This window comes from Miniopterus natalensis, chromosome 4 (genome assembly GCF_054644295.1).
Source record: "Miniopterus natalensis isolate mMinNat1 chromosome 4, mMinNat1.hap1, whole genome shotgun sequence".
NCBI classification, from domain to species: domain Eukaryota; kingdom Metazoa; phylum Chordata; class Mammalia; order Chiroptera; family Miniopteridae; genus Miniopterus; species Miniopterus natalensis.
This window is the reverse complement of record NC_142084.1, coordinates 67051361-67071347: the sequence shown is the minus strand read 5'-3', so window position 1 is coordinate 67071347 and position 19987 is coordinate 67051361. Positions and strand designations below refer to the sequence as shown.

The 19987-nt window shown below is 43.7% G+C and overlaps 1 protein-coding gene and 1 non-coding gene across 2 annotated transcripts in view; both read left to right on the top strand.

Moving 5' to 3' along the window:
* The first annotated feature begins 8648 nt into the window (after window positions 1–8648).
* The window catches only part of DNMT1 (DNA methyltransferase 1), a 42261-nt gene continuing 30922 nt past the window's right edge, over window positions 8649–19987 (top strand). Inside the window, exons 1-6 of the mRNA XM_016207954.2 lie at window positions 8649–8765; window positions 15273–15309; window positions 16014–16121; window positions 16316–16535; window positions 17628–17703; window positions 19003–19078. Of these exons, the coding sequence (XP_016063440.1) occupies window positions 8686–8765; window positions 15273–15309; window positions 16014–16121; window positions 16316–16535; window positions 17628–17703; window positions 19003–19078 (597 nt within the window). The 5' untranslated portion in view covers window positions 8649–8685. The remainder of the gene's footprint in view (window positions 8766–15272; window positions 15310–16013; window positions 16122–16315; window positions 16536–17627; window positions 17704–19002; window positions 19079–19987) is intronic.
* LOC148093347 (U1 spliceosomal RNA) lies at window positions 15388–15551 on the top strand. The gene has a single exon (XR_015714524.1). It is a non-coding gene; the product is annotated as a U1 spliceosomal RNA (small nuclear RNA).

Genomic DNA, 19987 nt, shown 5'->3' with positions numbered 1-19987 from the left:
CAACTTGAAGAACAGTGTGCATCCCTCTGGCTCCTTCCACCTGGTCAGCTGGTTCAGGACTGCTAGGCGACAGCTGAAAGAATGAGGAAGCTTCTAGAGACATCCCCAACGCCCTGATTGGAGTCTCTGTCCACGTCTCTTTGCCAGGTAGTTTTAATAACTTGGTGATTGCCTTTGGAGAGGCAGTTGTGGTTAATTAGTGTTTATTTCCAGATAGGAGGAGCTTCACGTGAAGCCTCTCTGATTTAATGGCCAGGGCAGGCCCAGGTCTCATCCCTGCTCAGTGTGGTGTGGATGATTTTCTTTGCTGTTCAGGAGCAGATGCTGTTGTGCTTTTTACTTCTTGTGCCAGGAGGTAGGTGACGCACCCAAGGTCTCACCACTGTTTTTCTCTAGGGCCTGGTGGCTATAATGGCTGGTAGGAACCCAGACAGGCTGATGAGGGCTGGGTGGGCTGAGGGAGGCAAGGTGGGATATACATAAATGTCTTGGAAGGAAGGAAGGGGGCCCAAGCTTGGAGTACATGAGAGAAATGGGGATAAGTATCCTGGTGACTTCTATAAAAAAAATTAGATAATATGTATTCTTTTGTGCCTGGCTTCTTTCACACAGCCTAATGTTTTTGAGATTTGTCTATAGTTTTGCATGGAGTTACAGAGGGCTCATTCTTGATGCTAAATATCAGCATTCTGCCCATGGGCCAAATTCACCCCACACCCTGTTTTTGTATGGACTGTAAGCTAAGAATGGTTTTTCCATTTTTAATTAGAATAAAATCAAGAGAAAACAATATTTTGTTATGTGAAAGGAGCATAAAATTTCAATTTCAATGTCAAAGTTTTATTGGAACACAGCCATGCCCACTCATTTACAAAATCATCTGTTGTTGCTTTCACACTACAAAGGCAGAGTTGAGTTGTTGTAACAGAGTATGGCCCAGAAATTCTAAAATATTTACTACCCGACCCCTTACAGAAAGTTTGTGACCCCAGTGTATAGTATTCTACTGCACAAACAGATAACTGTCATTGTTTCTATTGGTGTTAGACATTTACATGGCCTTCAGTTGTTGGCTGTTGTGAATAAAGCTGTTATGAACATTTTTGTATGTCATTTGGTGGATATTCCAGGAGTGGAGTTGCTGGGTCATAGGGCAGGCATATATTTAGCTTTAGTAAATAAAGCCAAATTGTTTTCCAAAGTGACTATACCATTTTGGACTCCCTCAGCAACACAGGAGAGTTCTGGTATTGCTAACACTTGCCAATCTTTTTTCATCCTGGCCATTCTGGTGTGGGTGGGTGTGGGTAGGAGCTGATATTGCATTAAGGCTTCATTTTGCTTTTCCCTGATGACTAATGAGGTTGAACAGCTTTCTGTATGAGTCTGGCCATTTGGATATCCTCTTTTGTGAAATGCTTGTTCAACACTTTTGTCTGCTTAGTAAAAAGGAATTGCCTGTTTTGTTAATCTGAAGGAGTTCTGTGTGTATTGTAGGCACGAGTATGTGCCTTGGTTGGCATATTTGTGTGGCTTGTCTTTAGGGGGTACCTTTAATGAACAAATTCATTTTAATATAGCCTAACATATTTATTTTTCTGGATAATTAACATGCTTTGTGTCCTGTTAAAGAAACACTTGCCTACCCCAAAGTCACAAAGATGTAAAATATAGATGTCTTATTTTAAAAGCCTTCTTTAAAAAAACTTTTTAAAAAATTGTTGTTGTTTTTTTGTGTTTTTTTTTGAGAGAGCGAGAGAAACACTGATTAGTTGTTCCACTTATTTATGCATCATTGGTGCTTCTCATATGTGCCCTCACCTGGGATTGAACCTAGGTGTATTAGGATGATGTTCTAACCAACTGAGTTACCTGGCCAGAGCTTAAAAGCTTTCTTGACTTTGCCTTCCCATTTAGATCTGCAAGATGTATGGAACTGAATTTTGCATAGGGTTTGAGGTAGGGATCAAAGTTCACTTTCTTCCATATGGCCATCCTACAGACCCAGCACCATTTATTGAAATGAACATCCTTTCCCTGCTGCTCTGCCAATTGGTTTTGTTTGATATAAATAACATAGCCACATACTCCAGAATTCAAAAGGGCAAAAATATATTCAGAAAAAGTCCTCTTCCTGCCCACAGCTTCCACCCTGCTAGTTAACATTCCTTATCTCCAGGATGTTATCTGTTTCTTTCCCAAGGGTTTTCTGCAGAGACAAGTATACACATAATTGTACCCCTCTCCCCTTTTTTATATAAACATAGCACACTATGCATTCTGTTCTACATCTGTATTTTATTTTCACTTACAGATAGGAAACAATCTCTATGATATTATGTGGGAAAATATCCTTTTGGTTTTTGTTTTGGGGTCTGTCGTATGAATGGAACACAATTTCTTTAGCTAATCATCACTGATGGAAAACTAGGTTTTCCTCTCTTTTGCTATAAGCAAGGCTCAGTGAATAGCTGTCTGATTCTCATTTTGCACATGTGGGAGAGTGGATCTTAGGAGAAATTCTTGGAAGTAGAAAAAGTGAATAAAAGGGGATGCATTTGTTTTTTGATGGATATTTGCATACTGAGCATTTAATGTAATGGAACAGGCATTATACCTTAACCCTTGAATACTCCCTAAGTCTTTATTGCATGCCAACTATATCCTGGGCACTTTGCTGGACATAATGTAGGGGTAAGACTGACATAAGCCATTACCCCAAAATACGATTGTCAGCTGAGGTAAAGGCTCTGAAAGAAAGAGCTGTAGTTCTAGGAGCCTAGCAGATACCTAATAGGGCTGGGGGAGGAAAGGAAAGGCTCCTTGAAGGTGATGGTTAAGACCAAATAGGAAGAATGATTAGTTTCTCCAAGCAGAAGTTGGCACATAGAGCAGCAGGACTTTGCAAGTTAAGAGAACAGCAGTGCGGAAACCTTGCAAAAATTATCTACAGCTGCATAACAAAAAGCCCTAAAGTCTAGTGGCTTAAAACAATACTTATGTATTATCCTTCAGGGTTATTTGGGAGCAGCAAAACTGAGTAGCTCCAGCTTGAGGTCTCTCATGAGGGTACAGCCAGGTATTGGCTGGAGCTACAGCATCTGAAGGCTTGACTGGGGCTGGAGGAGCCACTTCCAAAGTGGCTTACTTACCTGGCTGAAAAATTGGTTCCTCTGCCCATGGGCCTCCTTGTAGGACTGCTTGAGCATCCTTACAACATGATGGCTCGCTTCCTCCATGACAAGCTGGTGTTGTGATGGCTTCTATGACCTATTCTCAGAGGTCATATGCCTTTGCTACTATCATATTCTCTTTGCCATACAGACCAGCCTTGATTCTGTGGGAGAGAATCATGCCTCCACAAGGGCATGAATCCTGAGAGGAGAGGGATGTTAGGGGCCCCCTTGGAGGCTGGCTACCACAGATCTTAGGCAGGAATGGGCTGGAAGTATCCAGGATGTAGCTCAGCTAGGGTGAATAAAGGAGTGGTAAAAAGCTGTGTAGGGGTTGGGTTTATCCTAAGTGCACTGAGAAGCAATTCAGGTGTGTGGGATGGACTAGGAAGGAGATGACAGGATCAGATTAGGATTCTGAGAAGATCCCTCCCACTGTCATGTGGCAAATAGTTGGAATAGGTGGGAGAGGCCTGAATAGCAACCGAGGAAGGAGGCTGAGTGGATGTCCAGGAGAGAGGTGAAGGTGACCTGGGCTGGGATAGATCAGCTAACTGACTCAAGGACTGTTTGGGGGGAAAAACAACCACTAAGCTTGGCAGCAAGCCTTGAGGGCTGGGGCCTCTGCATGCCTCCGCTGGGCCTTGCTCCAGGCAAGGGACCTTGGTGGCTGTGACTAATTCTCCAGCATGTGGTGTGATTCAGTGCTGACCTTCTGCTGACCATAGCTTAGGACGTGTGACCACCCCTCCACTAGCCCTGACGCTCTCAGCTGCCTGGATCTTGGGTAGGCTGACACCAGCTTCTCCTGGCTTCTGTGGAGTACGGCTCTCTAGCCTTTGTGAAATGTTCCCTCTCCCGGCCTCTGGAGTGTGGCCTTACAACTGGAGGCTGGAATGTGACCTGGAAAGCAGGGAGCTTGAGCCTGACAAGTATTTTCTCATGAGGGGTTTGTGAACACTACCAAGAGGTGGAGGTAGACTGAATGCCCATAAGAGCTGAACTAGGTTTCTTCTGGAAGTTCCAGTCCCTTTGCTAAAGGAATGAGCCCATTTCTAGGTGGGGAAGGGGAGGGTCTCTTGGAGTCCAACTGGTCACTGTGGAGGCTCCTGAAGCCATGAGTGTCCTTTCCCTGTTGATTTAGCTGACACCTTTAGTGATCAAGTAACCACTAGAAAACCACTAAACTCTGGAGTGAAGCAGGTAACTCATGGACTAAAGACAAACCTGACATTGCTGAGCTGATTTGGGCCTCAGTTTCTGTTTGTAAAATGGAAATTACATTGTTATGGGGGAGAAAATAGCTTAATACCTACCAACATTTGTTTTCACTCTGCATCAGGCACCCCCATGTGCTACCTCCCCTGTCCTATTTATTTTACTGATATTTGGATTTCTATAGATGAGTCCTTGGAGCGTAGGCTGTGAAGGAGGCAGACCAGGTACTTGGCCTCTGGAGCTCGTAACCTTTGCAGGGATCAGCACTCTAAGGTCCACAGGCTAAATATGGCCCACCATCTGTTTTGGTAAATAAACTTTTATTGGAACAGCCATACCTATTCATTTATGTATTGTCTATGGCTGTTCTCATGATATAACGGCAGCACTGAGTAGCTGCAACAGAGACATAGGGCCCACAAGACCTGAAATATTTACTATGTGATCCTTCATAGAAAAACTTGCTGATCCCTGCTTTGTTCTAGTGGGACAGACTATAATGGATGTAAAGAGAATCTCTGACAGTAAATGCTATGAAGGATCAGAGTAATTGGATAGAGTGTCAGTGAGGGGTTGCTTCCAGGTGGTCAGGGGAAAGCCTCTGGGTATCAGCAAACTTTAAGCTGTGTGAATCTCCTGGAAGAGTGGCCTGGGTACCCTGGCCAGTGTGACTCAGTTGGTTGGAGCATACATAGTCTCATGACCAAAAGGTGGTGGGCTTGATTTCAGGTCAGGGCACATACCCAGGTTGTGGGTTTGATCCCTGGTCAAGATGTGTATGGGACGCAGTGGATTGATGTTTCTCTCTCTTCCTCTCTCTCAAATCAATAAAAAACATATCCTCAGGTGAGGATTAAAAAAAAAGTGGGCTGGATAGAAGTGACAGCAAAGGCAAAGGCCCTGGGGCACAGAAGAGCTTGAGGGACTAAAAGTAGGTCAGCAAAGCTGGAGCTCTGTGAGAGGGAGAAGGAGACACCTTCAGGCAGGACCCTGGAGTAAAATACTTGGATTTTAGTTCAAGGGCAATGGGGCAATGGGACTTTTAGTAGGAAAGAGGAAAATGGCATGTTCCAATTTTTTTTTTTTTAAAGATCTCTGGATACAGCGGCCTGGGGGATCAGAGGAGGCTGCTAGAACAGTGAGTGAGAATGGTATTCTGGGCTGAGGTGGCGGCAGAGTAAATAAGCAGAAAGACCTGTGTTATATTTTGGAGGAAGAACTAACAGCTTCCTCATGTCTTGTATGTGTGGGGAGGAGAGGAATAAGAGACGGTGTCTGGCTTTTTGCCCCGGAGCAACTTGAGCAGATCCAGTTGGGCTGGAAGCCCAGCTTTAGCATCAACTTGATGGACCCTTGGGCAAATCTTTTTGTCTCTGAGCCTTTGCCCTGTCTGTAAAATGGGTCAATTATCTCTTGGCAAAAGGATTATAAAGATAATCCACCTGAGGGGGAGCCTAGAATAAATGCAGTGTTCTCTTGTGAGCTGAGGCCCCTGAACAGCAGGTTTGCTTATGCCTCCCCTCTCTTCCCCTCCCCTCCCCTCCCTGTTCTGTGAGCACCCCTTTTCCTAAGGTAGGCTAGGGGCCCAGATGCTGGTTTCTGACAGGTCTATGGGACTTGAGTCTTACTCTGGTCAGATTGCCTTCTATCTGCTACCCACTTTCTACCCTTCTCCTCAGCCCAGTACCCCTAGTGTTGTCCCTTTGGCATCCCAGGGCCCGACAGCAGGCGAACCCTGTAGTCACTGTTCTGCATTCAGGCTCGAGCTAAAGACACCTGAATTCATGGTCCCTGCTGCTTACTGGTCTGAGTTTATGATCTTGGGTAAGCAGCCTCTGAGCCGGGCTCCTTTGTAACAAATATCGTAGGCCACAGGAAATGGGGTCCTGATATCTCCCTTGATGCTTAAGAATTAAATTAAATAACTCCTCTAAAGAGCCTGGTACAGCACATAAGTGCTAATTAAATAGTAAATTAATAGCTATTAACTTTGGTCCTACTAATATTTCAGTTCTCCTGGATCTTGCCATGTGTGAGTAATCCATAGCAACCAGAGGGTCTAAGGTCCTTTTCTGGCCAGGCCCACCCTTCCCTACTAGTTGTTGTGGAAATTAGGTTTATGTATGTGTTTACAAACACATTTACTTATAAATTTTGTGATACAAAAATATAAAACTGTACCATGATTTTTAACTGTTTTTAACTTTTGTTATTTTTAACTTTTGTTGTTATGGCAGATAAAGTACTCTTTAAAAAAAAAAAAACTTGACCCTACTTTATTTTTTTATTGTGGTAAAAAAACCATAGTATTTAGCACCTACAGTATTTACAATACTGTACTATACATAATCTAAATACTGTACGTACAGTACAGTATTGTTAACTACATGCACTTTGTTGTGCAACAGATCTCTGGCACTTTTGCATCTTGTAAAACTGAAACTCCATTTCTATTGAACAACTTCCCTTTTCTCCCCTCCCACTAGCCCCTGGTAATCACCATAATTCTTTCTCTACCTAAGAGTTTGACTACCTTAGATACCCCAACAAGTCAGATCATAGAGTATTTGCCTTCTGAGACTTGCTTATTTTACTTAGCATAATGACCTCAAGGTTCATCTAGGTTGTTTCAAAGGGTAGAATTTCCTTTATTTTTAATTTTAATACTCTTGAAATGAGCACAGTTTATAGGTTATTAGAGAAAAACAATTGCACAAATCATATTTGTTTAAAACCCCTTTTAAAAATCTATATTTTATATTGATTGAATTGAGTGGCCCATTCCACTCAGCACAATGATCTCCAGGTCCTATTCTGTAGGCTGCCATTTCACTTTGTTGATTGATTCCTTTGCATAAATTAAGTCTGATGTAGTTCCATTTGTCAATTTAGTTCTTATTGTTTGTGCTTTTGGTATCATATCCAAGAAATCATTGCCAAGCCCAGTGCTGTAAAGTTGTCCCCCATGTTTTCTTCTAGGAATTCTACAGTTTTGGGCTTTACGTTTAGGTCTTTAGTCCATTTTGAGTTAATTTGTATATATGGTGTAAGGTAAGGGTCTAACTTCATTCTTTTGCATATGAATACCCAGTTTTCACAATAGCATTTGTTGAAGACCATTCTTTCCCCAGGTTCTGGTGCTTTTAAAATTTTTAATTTATTTTTATTTTTTAAATATATCGATTTCAGAGAGAAGGAGAGGAGAGAGAGAGAGAGGGAGAGAGAGAAACATCAATGATGAAAGAGTCATCATTGATCAGCTGCCTCCTGCATGCCCCAGACAGGATGGAGCCCGCAACCCAGGCATGTGCCCTGACAGGGAATTGAACTGTGATCTGGATCCTAGATTGATGCTCAACAGCTGAGCAATGCCTGGCTGGGCTCTGCTGCTTTTTTAAAAAAAACCTAAGTCCTCACTCGAGGACATTACATTGATTGGTTGCCTTCTGTACACTCCCCTATTGGGGATCAAACCCTCAACACAGGTATGTGCCCAGACTGGGAATGAACCGACAACCTTCTGGTGCACCTGAGGACACTCAACCAACCAAGTCACTCGGCTGGGCTCTGGTGCTTTTTTTAAACATATAGGCTGTCAAAATGGCCGGATCTCCCTAAACTGGAATCCTTGGGGCCAGTTTTTCCATTGATTTTGAGAGGGAGGGAGACACCCAGATTGGTTCATAGATTGGTTGTCTCCTACATGCGCCTTGATTGGGGCAGGGCTCCAACCTGCAACCCAGGTATGTGCTCTTGATCTGGAATCGAACCCGCGACTCTTTGGGGCACGGGCCGACTCTCTAACTACAGAGAACACTAGCCAGTGCTAGTCCCTTTTTATAGATAGGAAACTAAGGCTGGATCCAAATGACCTGCTCAAGGTCCTTATAGCAGCAAATAGGTGGAGATGGGATTAGAACTAAGACCTTGAACTGAAGGCCTGCAGGCTTGGATCCCTTTGGGATCCTCCCTTTTTATCTCCAGTACACTGGAAAGAATGAATGAATGACTGCCTCAGGCAAAAAGCTTAAAGCAAACGGTGGATCTTGGACAAGCCCACTGCTCCTCGCGGGGGTGCACACCCGCCCCGCGCATGCGCATCCCCTGCACACAGCAGGCTCCACTCCATCTGCCTGCAACTGGTAGGGTCTCTCTCAGCATGGTACGTCCCGCCTTCCCCCATGCCCGGGCTGGGGTGGTACGCGCCACCTCTGCTCACAGCCCCTCCCTGTTGGTTTCCGCGCGAAAAGCCAGAGCTGCCCGTGCTGCCGACACCTCAGCTGCAGCTTCCGAGATGCCTGCCCGCACTGCCCCGGCCCGGGTGCCCACGCTGGCCCCCCGGGCCATCTCACTGCCGGACGATGTCCGCAGGCGGTAGGTGCTGCAGGGGACCGCGAGCTCCGTGGGGTGGCATGGCGCTGGGGGTGCAGGGGTTGCTTCCCCTCTGGGTAGCCCTTGGCTGCTGCTGACAGCCGGACGCGCATGCGTGGGGTGGTGAGGCGGTTGGCGCGGGCTGGGTGGGACTTCCGGTCGCGCGCGTCCGGGGCAGTTTGGCGCCAAAATGGGCCAAGGCCCCTCAGTTCCCTCGTGACTAGAAACTTGGTCTCCTCTGGTCTCGGAGTAGAGCAAGCTCGCTTCAGGGATCCTTTTCCCAGAACAGCCGCAGGCCCTACTTCAGCCTCCGGCTGGGTCGCACAGGAAGTGGGCAGCCCACGGCCTCAGGACACCACTCGGCCGGGCACTTTGGCCTCCACTTCCGGTGCATGCTGCGGGGGGTCGAGGGGCCTGGCTGGCCTGGTGTTGGGGGTGTTTCAGGGGACCCTCTTGACGTTCCCGCAACAACATCCTGATGGCGACCACCAGAGACAGACGTCGCCGGTTGGGGCCCGGGCGCGGCCAGCTCAGGTTTGCGACTGCTGGGGAAGTCGTATTCTGGAAGAAACTTGCCATGCGACGAGGGCCAGGTCTCAGGCAGCATGAAGACTGAATGGGCTTTTCTAGTAAATCGGCACCCGTGAGCCTTGGGCATCAAGGAAGTCTTGCTGGGGAGAACTGGCTGCAGTTTCCAGCATGTGTCTGGAGGGGTGGGGAAAGGGAGTGAGGTGCGATGGCTAACGTCAGGGACAGCTATAGAAATTCTGTGCACACTTCTATAGGTGGCAAGACTGGGCTCCCGCTTTTTGTTAGTGAAGGGCACCAATTTCACTCCTGAAAACTTGCACACCTCACTTGGAACACTAGTCACAATACCCTGGACCAGGCCAGAACACTTCTAATCAGAAGTGAACACACTTTGCCATTTACTTATTTCCCTATGGTTGTGCCTGGCCAATTCTGATTTGGGCCTTTGGGGGTGGAGAGTGTGTGAGTGTGGGTATTTGGGTCTCCTTACCAGGTGTTTAAAGTTCACCCACTTTGCCCTGGCCAGGTTGCTCAGTTGGTTAGAGCGGTCATCCTGTACACCAAAAGGTTGTGGGCTCAATTCCCTGTCAGGGCACATAACTAGGTTGCGGGTTCGATCCCTGGTCAGGGCACATACAGGAGGTAACCCAACAATGTTTCTCTCTTCCTCTCTCTAAAAATCAATTAAAAAAGCATATCCTTGGGTGAGGGTAATAAAGTTCCACCACTATTTAAGCATAGTTAGAGGGGGTGCGTTTTTGAAGAATCTTCATCTCTATTCCCTCCAAGATATAACATGACTTAAAATGGAAATGGAATTATGAAAGTCTCTGGCTTCATGTTAGACCCAATACAGAGACAGTGGGGCCCAGCCTTTATTCTGATTGTGAGAACTCTTTATCTCCACTGGTTTGTTTATGACCTTGGGCATATGTCATAACCAAGGTACATCTGTAGACTAAGGTTATTAATATACCTTATAAAATGGTATTGGAGTGAGAATATGCCTTACACATAAAGGCCCCTGTGTTAGCATTGTATTGGCTGATCTCACTGGCTCAGGGGTTTTATTGGGCCAGACCACTTTTGTTCGGCTGAATCTGAATGTTAGGTGAGTGTTACAATCTGCCATTTACCCTAGGTTCCATATTACTTTGAACTAGAATTGCCTACTGTAGGTATGGAGTTTGAGATTTCTGCTTTAGACCATGTGGTAGACATTGAAATTGTCAGCTTATAAGATCTTCTCAACAGCTCTTCTTATTTTGAATTTTAGTGTGCAAAATACACAAACATGTAATTCAACACTCCCTTAAACTCAGATTTGTAAATGCAGTTATTACTCTTCTTGACTTATGAAAATTAGAGACACTCTATTATAGAACAGGAACCTAAGTCCATTAGATACTCTGGAAGCAAATTTTAGGTCCTTATTTACGAATTTCTGTCACTTCTGCTAACCTGTGTTTGTATGGCAGCTTCTTTTAAAATGCACATATAAGCCCTAGCCAGTTTGGCTCAGTGGTTAGAGCGTCAGCCTGCAGGCTAAAGGGTCCCGGGTTCAATTCTGGACAAAGGCACGTACTGCTTTCTCTCTCCCACTCTTTGAAAAGCAATGGAAAAATATCCTTGGGTAAGGATTTAAAATAAAATAAAATACACATATAGTTAGTTCCATTAAATATGTAATGATAATACAAAGTGTTTTCAATGTTTGGTCTTTAACTTCTTTATTGAAATATTATTTACCCTAAGTCTTCTAAAAAAGCATGCCTTTCAGAAAAAAATGTTCTAAAAAACATTTTTCCACTTGATTTTTCTTAGTCCAAGCTGCCATCATTTGTACAGAAAAATGATAGTCTTCCACTTGCCTCACTTGTCTTCTTGTTGCCACGCAGGTCCATTTTCTGTAAGTGGAAACTGATCCTCTTACAACATAAGTTGGATCCAGTGGTTTTCCTGCCCCTCTCCTCCCTGCCCCCCACTGTCTGGTACACTTGGCCTGAAGTTCAGAATTCCTGTCTACATTCTGAGTCATCAAGACTCAGCCCTTCTTTTAGGTTCTCAGGGCCTGAGACCATGCAGAGTGACCGATGTGAGGCTGGGCTCCACCTACCCCTTCCCCAACGGGGCTCTCTCCCTTCATTCTTAAGACTGCTCAGAAAGACAGCCTCTTTCCCCCGCATTGGAGAAGGGTGTTGAATTCTGTTAGTGCACCTTGCATGCTGCCTTCCAACCCTGGAGTTGATTTGTTGTCGAGCATGTTTTCCTTATCCATTGGATCTGCAGCTTGGTGTACAATAAAGTCTCAAATGCTTGCTTGCCAGACTTTCCCCTTTAATGAAGCCTGGGTTTACACATAATTCTAGCAACCTTCGAACAACTCTGATTAGCTTTTGTAATTATGACAGCTTTCTTATCTGCTAGTCATTCTGTGATTAGATTAAGCCAGGTCTTGAAGTTCTTAACCAGTTTCATGGCTCTTGCTGAGTGGGTATTGAATAGCTACTGACTTAGCTTTTCTAGCTCTCCCCTGCAGTAGGATTCTAGAGGTGTAGACCACTGGGGTTCAAATCCCACCTGCCACTTGCCAGCTGTGTGGCTAACCTCTTGGTGCTTTATCTGTAAAATGGGGTGGAGGTGCCTGTTCTACCAGGGCATTATGAAGACTGAGCTGATAGGTGGTAGAACAGCACCTGCCCAGAAACCTTCAGTGCTTATCACGTGGTGAGCTATATATTTCACTTCCATTAGGGCAGCAAATTTAACTAACATGCAGCCTGGCTGCCATAGCTCGGTGGTTGAGCATCGATCTATGATCCAGGAGATCGATGTTCGATTGCAGGTCAGGACACATGCCTGGTTTGTGGGCTCAGTCCCCGGTGGGGGTGTGCAGGAGGCAGCTGATCAGTGATTCTCTTATCATTGATGTTTCTATCTCTCTCCCTTCCTCTCCCTGAAATCAATAAAAACATTTAAAAAATAATAAAGTACTAACATGTGGATCTTGTACTGAGACAGGTAGTAGCATTGTATATGGTATAGAGATGAGATATATGCTTGCTTATTCCAAACTTTGTCTTTGCCTTGCTTCTCATAGAATGGTCTGGACTTGCTCTTTCTATTGCCACCTTAGCTTTTGTGCCAGCTGTCCACTCCTACTCTTGTTTAGGTATTCTTTTCTTTAGGGTTGAGGTGGCATTCTTTCAACTCAGTATATTACTTCATTCTTTGTATCCTTGGTTTTTGTGTTGCTGTCTACTACCAGGGAGTCTTTTTCCTCCTTGATTTCCCCACTTCCCCACCTCCTTTCTTTCATTCTTGGACCCTTATCTCTTCCGGTCATGGGACTTCTACTTTCAGCAATTGGGGTGTCCACTGGAGATATACCTCCAGTTCTGATGCCCTCTGGAGAACCAGTTCTAATTTCTAGCTGCTGAATAGCCATCTAGATAGCTGTTCACAGAAATATCACTTCTAAAACTCATAGCCTGCTTACTTTCCTTTTCCCCAACCAAAAAGTTCTGAATTTCTGATACTGTATTCATTTTTCTCTTTTCCCTCATCACCATTTATCCCCCCTATACCCTCTTTCACCTCCACCCACTCCATTCCCCCCAATACTGTACTCATTTTCAGTTGCTACCATAACAAATTACCACAATTTTAGTGGCTTAAATAAAACAAATTATCTTACAGTTCTGTAGGTCAGAAATCTGGTATGGGTCTCATAGATTAAAATCAGTGTCAGTAGGCTGCATTCCTTTCTAGAGGCTTTAGGGGAGAATCTGTTTCCTACTCTTTAAGGTAGAATTCAGTTCCTTGTGGTAAGAATGAGGCTCCTCTTCTCTTGCTGGCTCTAAGCTGAAGGCTTTTCTCAGCTACTGGAAGTGATATATACAGTTGGCCCTTGAACAACATGGGAATTAGGGGCACTGACCCCCCCCCCCCCCGCAGAGTTGAAAGTTCACTTTTCTTTTCCTGAAGATATCCTTTCCATTTAAAAGAAAATACTTTTTTTGAGAGTAGAAGGGGGGGAGAGTGATGTGAGAGACACATTGATTGGTTGCCTCCCACACGCACCCTAGGTAGGTACATGCCCTTAACTGGGGGAATTGAACCCATGACCCTTTGGTGCGTGGGCTGATGCTCTAACCACTGAACAACACTGGCCAGAGCTTGAGTTTAACTTTTGACTCCTCCAAACTTAACTACTAAGCCTACTGTTGCCCAGCCGAAGGTGGCTCAGCGGTTGACCATTGACCTAGGATCCAGGAGATCATGGTTTGATTCCGGTCAGGGCACATGCCTGGGTTGAGGGCTTGATCCCCAGTAGAGACGTGCAGGAGGCAGCCAATGAATGATGACTCTCATTATTGATGTTTCCATCTCTCTCTCTCCCTTCCTCTCTCTGAAATTAATAAAGATATATTAAAAAAAATAAAGCCTACTGTTAACCAGAAACCTTATGGATAATGTGAACAATCAGTTAACACGTGTGTTGTATGTTATATGTATTACTGTATTCCTACAGTAAAGGAAGCTAGAGAAGAGGACATGTTATTAAAATCATGAGGAAGGGGAAATATGTTTACAGTATATTGAAAAAAATCCACGTATAAGTGGACCTGCGCAGTTCAAACACATGTTTAAGGGTCATCTGTACTACCATCTGCTGAGCCTTTGCTCCAGAAAGACCTTTCCTGACCAGCCAAATCAGAAGGTCTCTACTTGGCAATGCCCATGTCCAATCACCCAGCTCGTTGCTTGGAACAGGGCCTGGCATACAGTAGGTACCCACAGATGTGAGTGGCGATCAAAACTAGAAGCAGGGTCCACATGCACTTGGAGCAGCCTCTGTATGATACTGGTCCAACAAAGCCTGTTGCTCGCATTCCTGGCTTTGGTGCTAACACTTCCCCTCAGGAAAAGCTCTGTTCTTGTCCTTTGGATTAGTGATAACTAAGTACATATTCTGTGTGGGTGCTGGGTAGGAAGATCCAGAAATAGTGGAGGCCTAGTCCCTGCCCAGTGTGTTCCCACTCCGACTGTCACTTGCCCAGCTGGTTAGACCTGTTGGCACTCAGGCTAGGAACAGCCTCTCCACTCACCTTCCTTTCTTGGTATCTATTCTTGTTCCTTTATTTTTTCCCCCTCCAAAGAGGCAAGATATTAATCTTCAGTAATTAAATCAGACCAATGATTTTCCAGCCAGACTCATGACAGTTCTGTACTTCTGAATGATTAGGTACAAACATTCCAAAGGATGAGCTTTTGGGACAGGTGCCCACCAAGTCTTCTAACTTCATGCATCTCCCTTATGTGTGGGCACCCCTGCTGCCTTTATTCCCCTATTTCATGCATTCCTCATTAGAATGCTGCCATCCTCCCATCCCAGCCTTTAGGAATGTTAGTTGCTTGTTCCCCACAGCATCTTGTGGCCCTGGTCCTCTCATTCTGACACCGACCACACTGTGATGTACCTTCTTATTGACGTCTCAGATCCAACTGGAGAAAGACCACTTATAGTTCACTTAATTTACAGAAGCACCACAACTCTGACCTGCTTCCTTTCCCTTAAAATTATATATACAGGTGGGCAAAAGGAGGTTTACAGTTGTGAGTACATGAAACAGTTTATTCTTATATTACTTTTAATTGTTTATTTGTATTACAACTATACACTTTTTCCTTACTTTTCCCCACCCCCGTATTGTTATAGAACTTTTGTATTATCTCTCACCATCATCGGAAAAACTACACCCCAAAAAGAGACCTCATTTCAATCACAAATGACTTCTTAATGTGTAGGCATTACAGTAGGCATTCTAGACACGGGGTGGGGGAAATGTATTTTTTTCCCTAACACTTGTGTAGGTTAAATTTACTTCCAAAGTCCTTTAAAACTGTGGCATTAATTCTTGTAGGTAAATAAAGTTGCTTAACAAGTGTTTTTCTTTTTCCCTTTTCTTTCCTCAGGCTCAAGGATTTGGAAAGAGATAGCTTAACAGAAAAGGTAATCTCCACCTTAAAAAATTTTTATTACCAAATATGACTGACAGATAACTCTGTAGCTTGTAAAAAGTTTAAGTGGATACTTACCTGGCAGAGGAGATACCATGATCAGGAAGGTGGTTTTCCCAGGGCGAGGCTTATCCATTGTACTCCAGATGTGCTGGCGCCTGCAATTTCCCCAAATTTGGGAAACTCAACTGCATAATATGTAGAAGTGGGGGACTGTGTTCATGCTCTCCCCTGAAAAAAGTTTAAGTGGAATCTGCTTTCTTCTATAAAGTTTTGAGATAACTTGGAAGTATTCTTCTTGTTTAATGTGTTGTGTTAATATACTGCTAATATTGGTTGACTTTTGGTAACCCGTTGACAAGTTTCCCAATCTAGGTTCCAAACCATCAGTCCTGAACTATAACTTGTCATGGTCACACTGTTCTCAAAAGCACAGTTTTGTTCTAATACATCATATATGACCCTGTCTCGCCTCTGAGCTTTCCATTTTTCACCACTCTGGAGATGGTATGATATGATCTTAATAGAAACATCATGAAAGTATCTTGGTGGATACTTAAATTTTTTGGCAGTCAGCATTGCTTGCCATTCAGTCATTGTTATGTGACCAGGCAGCATAATTATTTGTGTATTATACTGTCCATTGGTTAGTAGCTTGGGAGTTTCAGGACTTCTAAATCTGTATCCTTCCCTTAGGAGTGTCTGAAGGAGAAATTGAATCTCTTGCATGAATTTCTGCAAACAGAAATAAAGAATCAGTTATGTGATTTGGAAACGAAATTACATAAAGAAGAGTTATCAGAGGTAAGCAGATTTTTCAGCATTCCGACATCTTGAAAAACGTCTTCTCTTATGTAGCTTGTCTGAGCAGGGAGGTGGACTAATCCCCATTTCTACTTGTTACCTGATAGTTATAAAGGAAATGCGTGTGTTTCCTTATTTTCTTACTGCCACTTGTTTACATTCACTGCTACTTAAATTATCCTTTCCTGCTGTAGGAGGGCTACCTGGCTAAAGTCAAATCCCTTTTAAATAAAGATTTGTCCTTGGAGAACGGAGCTCATGCTTTCAGTCGGGAAGTGAATGGATATCTAGAAAACGGGAGCCATTCAAGTGGTGAGGACCGCAGAGTGGGAATGGCAGAGGAAAACAAGTCGCCCAAATCCATGTCCAAACCTTGCACGCCCAGGAGAAGCAAGTCTGATGGAGAGACAAAGTGTAAGAGCCCTTAACTCGTTCGACCTTGATGGAGACTGTTACCACATAAAGAAGGGGTCAGTCAGACTTGGAGCCATAGGTCCTCCTGGGCAGTACTTTCTGATTTATTTCTTGCGTATACCCCTAACTAGTACATGTACTCCCTAACTAGCTTAGGTATATACTAAATTTTGTCTTTGACCACCAAGTCTTGAGCATTAGATCCCAAAACATGGCTAAGTTTATGAGGTATAAGATAACAGGAACTACTGATACTTATTACCTCTGTTAATATGCCTATTTAAGCTAAACATTTACTTTTAGGCTCCTTCCCAGTTTGTAGTCAAAGTAACTCTTCTGGAATCCTCACAAACAAAAGAGCATGGACTTGAGCTCAGGTCCGCTCTCAGCCACTTCACTTTTTTTTTTAAAGTAGGGTTGGTCAATTTTTTTTTTTTTTTAAACATATCTTTATTGATTCAGAGAGAAGAAAGGAGGGGGAGAGAGAGAGAAACATCAATGATGAGAGAGTCATTGATTGGCTGCCTAGCCCGTAACCCCGGGCATGTGCCCTGACCGGGAATCGAACCCCGATCTCCTGGATCCTAGGTCAGTGCTCAACTGCTGAGCCACACCCAGCTGGGCCAATTTTTTTTTTAAATATATATTGATTTCAGAAAGAAGGGAGAAGGAAAGAGAGATAGAAACATCAATGATGAGAGAGTCGTCATTGATTGGCCGCCTCCTGCATGCCCCCAATTGGGCATCGAGCCCACAACCCGGGCATGTGCTCTGACCAGGAGTTGAATGGCAATCTCCTGGATCCTAGGTTGATGCTCAACCACTGAGCCACACCCGGCTGGGTCCCAGTTCATTTTTTGACGGTTCCGTTTCCTTGCCTGGTTCAGGGGTCAGCCCCTCAAATAAGAGCTTATATAAAATGGCTGGACAAACTGGCAGGTAGGTGCTAATTGCCAACTTTATCAGATTGTTGACTAGAATAAGAGGGGTAAGACACTTAATCCTCTGTATTAACTTGGTGATGCTGAAGAACTGCACCTTTGCTTAAACTTTTTTTATTCATAGGGGCTTTTATTCTTTTTCTTTAAACAGCTGAAACCTCACCTAGCCCCAGGATTACAAGGCAGTCTACCAGACAGACCACCATCACCTCTCACTTCACAAGGGGGTCAGTATATGATGAATTGACAGCTGCCTTTTCTAGTGGCCAACTGCTTTTGGTAAAACATGTATAGAATTAGACTTTCAACATTCCGTAGGTTTTCATCATGCAGCTTTGTTCATTAGACATTTGTGAAGAGCATTTTTTTACATTCAACATTTTGTTTTAGTTTCAGGTATACAGCATAGTGATTAGACAATCATAAAGTGTTCCCTCTTATATTTTCAGTTCTCCCTGATATTTTCAGTATGCACTTGGCACTGTACATAGTTATTACAATATTATTGACTATGTTCCCTATGCTGTATTTTACATCCCTGTGTGAACAGCATTTCTGAATACCTCATCTATTTTTACTCTTACTATAGGAAACCTCAAAAAATTAGGGAGGATAGTAAAATGAACCCCCAAATAACCCAAGACCTTGTGTCGCCAGTTAACAGCTCCTGGTCATCATTTCATTTATACCCCTATATACTTCAACTGGATTACTCCAGGTGGATTACAACTCCATATACCTCCATGTCCCCCCAACTGGGTTACTTTGAAATAAATCTCAGACATGTTATCTTATTCATAAATATTTCAGTAGATTTCTAGGAAACAAGGTCTTTCTCTGACAAATTTTTAGTTCATATTTTACTATAATTGCTAACATTTAGTTAAAAAGGCAAAACATAACATACTATTTTCATGCCTTATAAAGTATAACAATTCCTTACTGTCATATACATAGCCAGTGTTCACATTTCCCCGTGTGTAGCCAACAAAAGTGTGTTTGGTTGATTTGTTCTTTAAGCCTTTCAAGTTATAGACTTGTTATTTTCTTGCCATTTATTTGAAAAAATTGGGTCATTTGCCCAATAGAGTTTCTAGATATGGCTGACTGTATCCTTATGGTGGTTATTGTGTTCCCTTATCTCCATTTCATATAATCTGGTAGTTAGGTCTAGAGGCTTGATGAAATTCCAGCTTTGTTTTTTGAGACATCTTCATAGATGGCTCTATAGACTTCATCAGAGGCATATAATGTCTCTTCTCTGATACCAAGAGCCAATGACCAATGTCTAGATTCACAATTTCTTAGGGTTTACAAAATAGAGGTATTCTAAACCTATCACTCAAAAAATATTAAACTTGAAACCTCTTTCAACACCCTGACAATGAGGGCTTCTCCTTGTAGGAAAGAGGCCATCCAGGCTCTGAATTTGCCCTAAAGAGGGTGGGAGACATGTAAGTCATTCCACACCTGCTGAAGGTCTAGGGTTTGGCTGAGCTAACAGTTGGCTTTACTGTGTTTGATAGCCCTGCCAAACGGAAACCTGAGGAAGACTCTGAAAGAGCCCAATTGGATGATTCTGTCGATGAAGACAAAGACCTGGTAGGGCTGGCTCTTTAAAGTTTCTTTACTCTGCCTTTTTTGGGTACATTTGCTGATAATTGTGACTATATTTGGTCTATCTAAACATACTTAGTGACTGAGAAGGTGTTAGAATGTATCCCTTGACCCAGGGCAGTACAAAGTCTATCATGGTTAGACCTGAGGGCTCAGCAGGCCCTGCCACTCCCAAGGTAGCCCCATAACGCCAGTCTTTTTCTTCCTCTGTCTTCCTTCTACCTCTATCTGACAAGAGTTATAACCCTCAAACCAGCAGATATGACATGTTCAAAGCATTTGCTTATGATGTCAGATAAGTCCCTTTCCACACCTTAATTTCTCTGTAAAAGCAGAATTTTACAGTGGTTATATGTAGTGTAGTAGTGCTTAGACTTTTTAGGTTAGAAAACTTGTGGCTTGCTGAAGACCTTCCATGTAGAAAATATCAGTCTTTGGTACTGTCCCATGTGACTTAAGGAAGGCCAAACCTATGTAATACCAGATGGTGACACACTATCGATTTTCATTTCAGTTTTGCCACCTGATTAGCTATGGAAGTTGAAGGGAAATATATGTAGGCTTATGTGTGGGTAGTAAATGTCTAACTGCTACTTAGTAAAGATGAGTCTCCATGGTTTGTTCTAAGGCAAGGTTGTTCAACATGGCATTACTGATTTTTGGGGCTATGTAATCCTTCACTGTGGGGTAGTCCTATGCACTATAGAGTGTTTAGCAGCATCCTGGACCTCTACCCACTAGATGCCGGTAGCATTGCCCCTTTCCCCTCCCAGTTGTGACAACAAAATCATCTTCAAATGTTGCCAGATGTCTCTGGGGGAAAAGTTGCCCTGGGTGAGAAGCACTGGACTAAGGGGTCACCTGGGGATCACTGGGCTACCAGTATTATTGAGG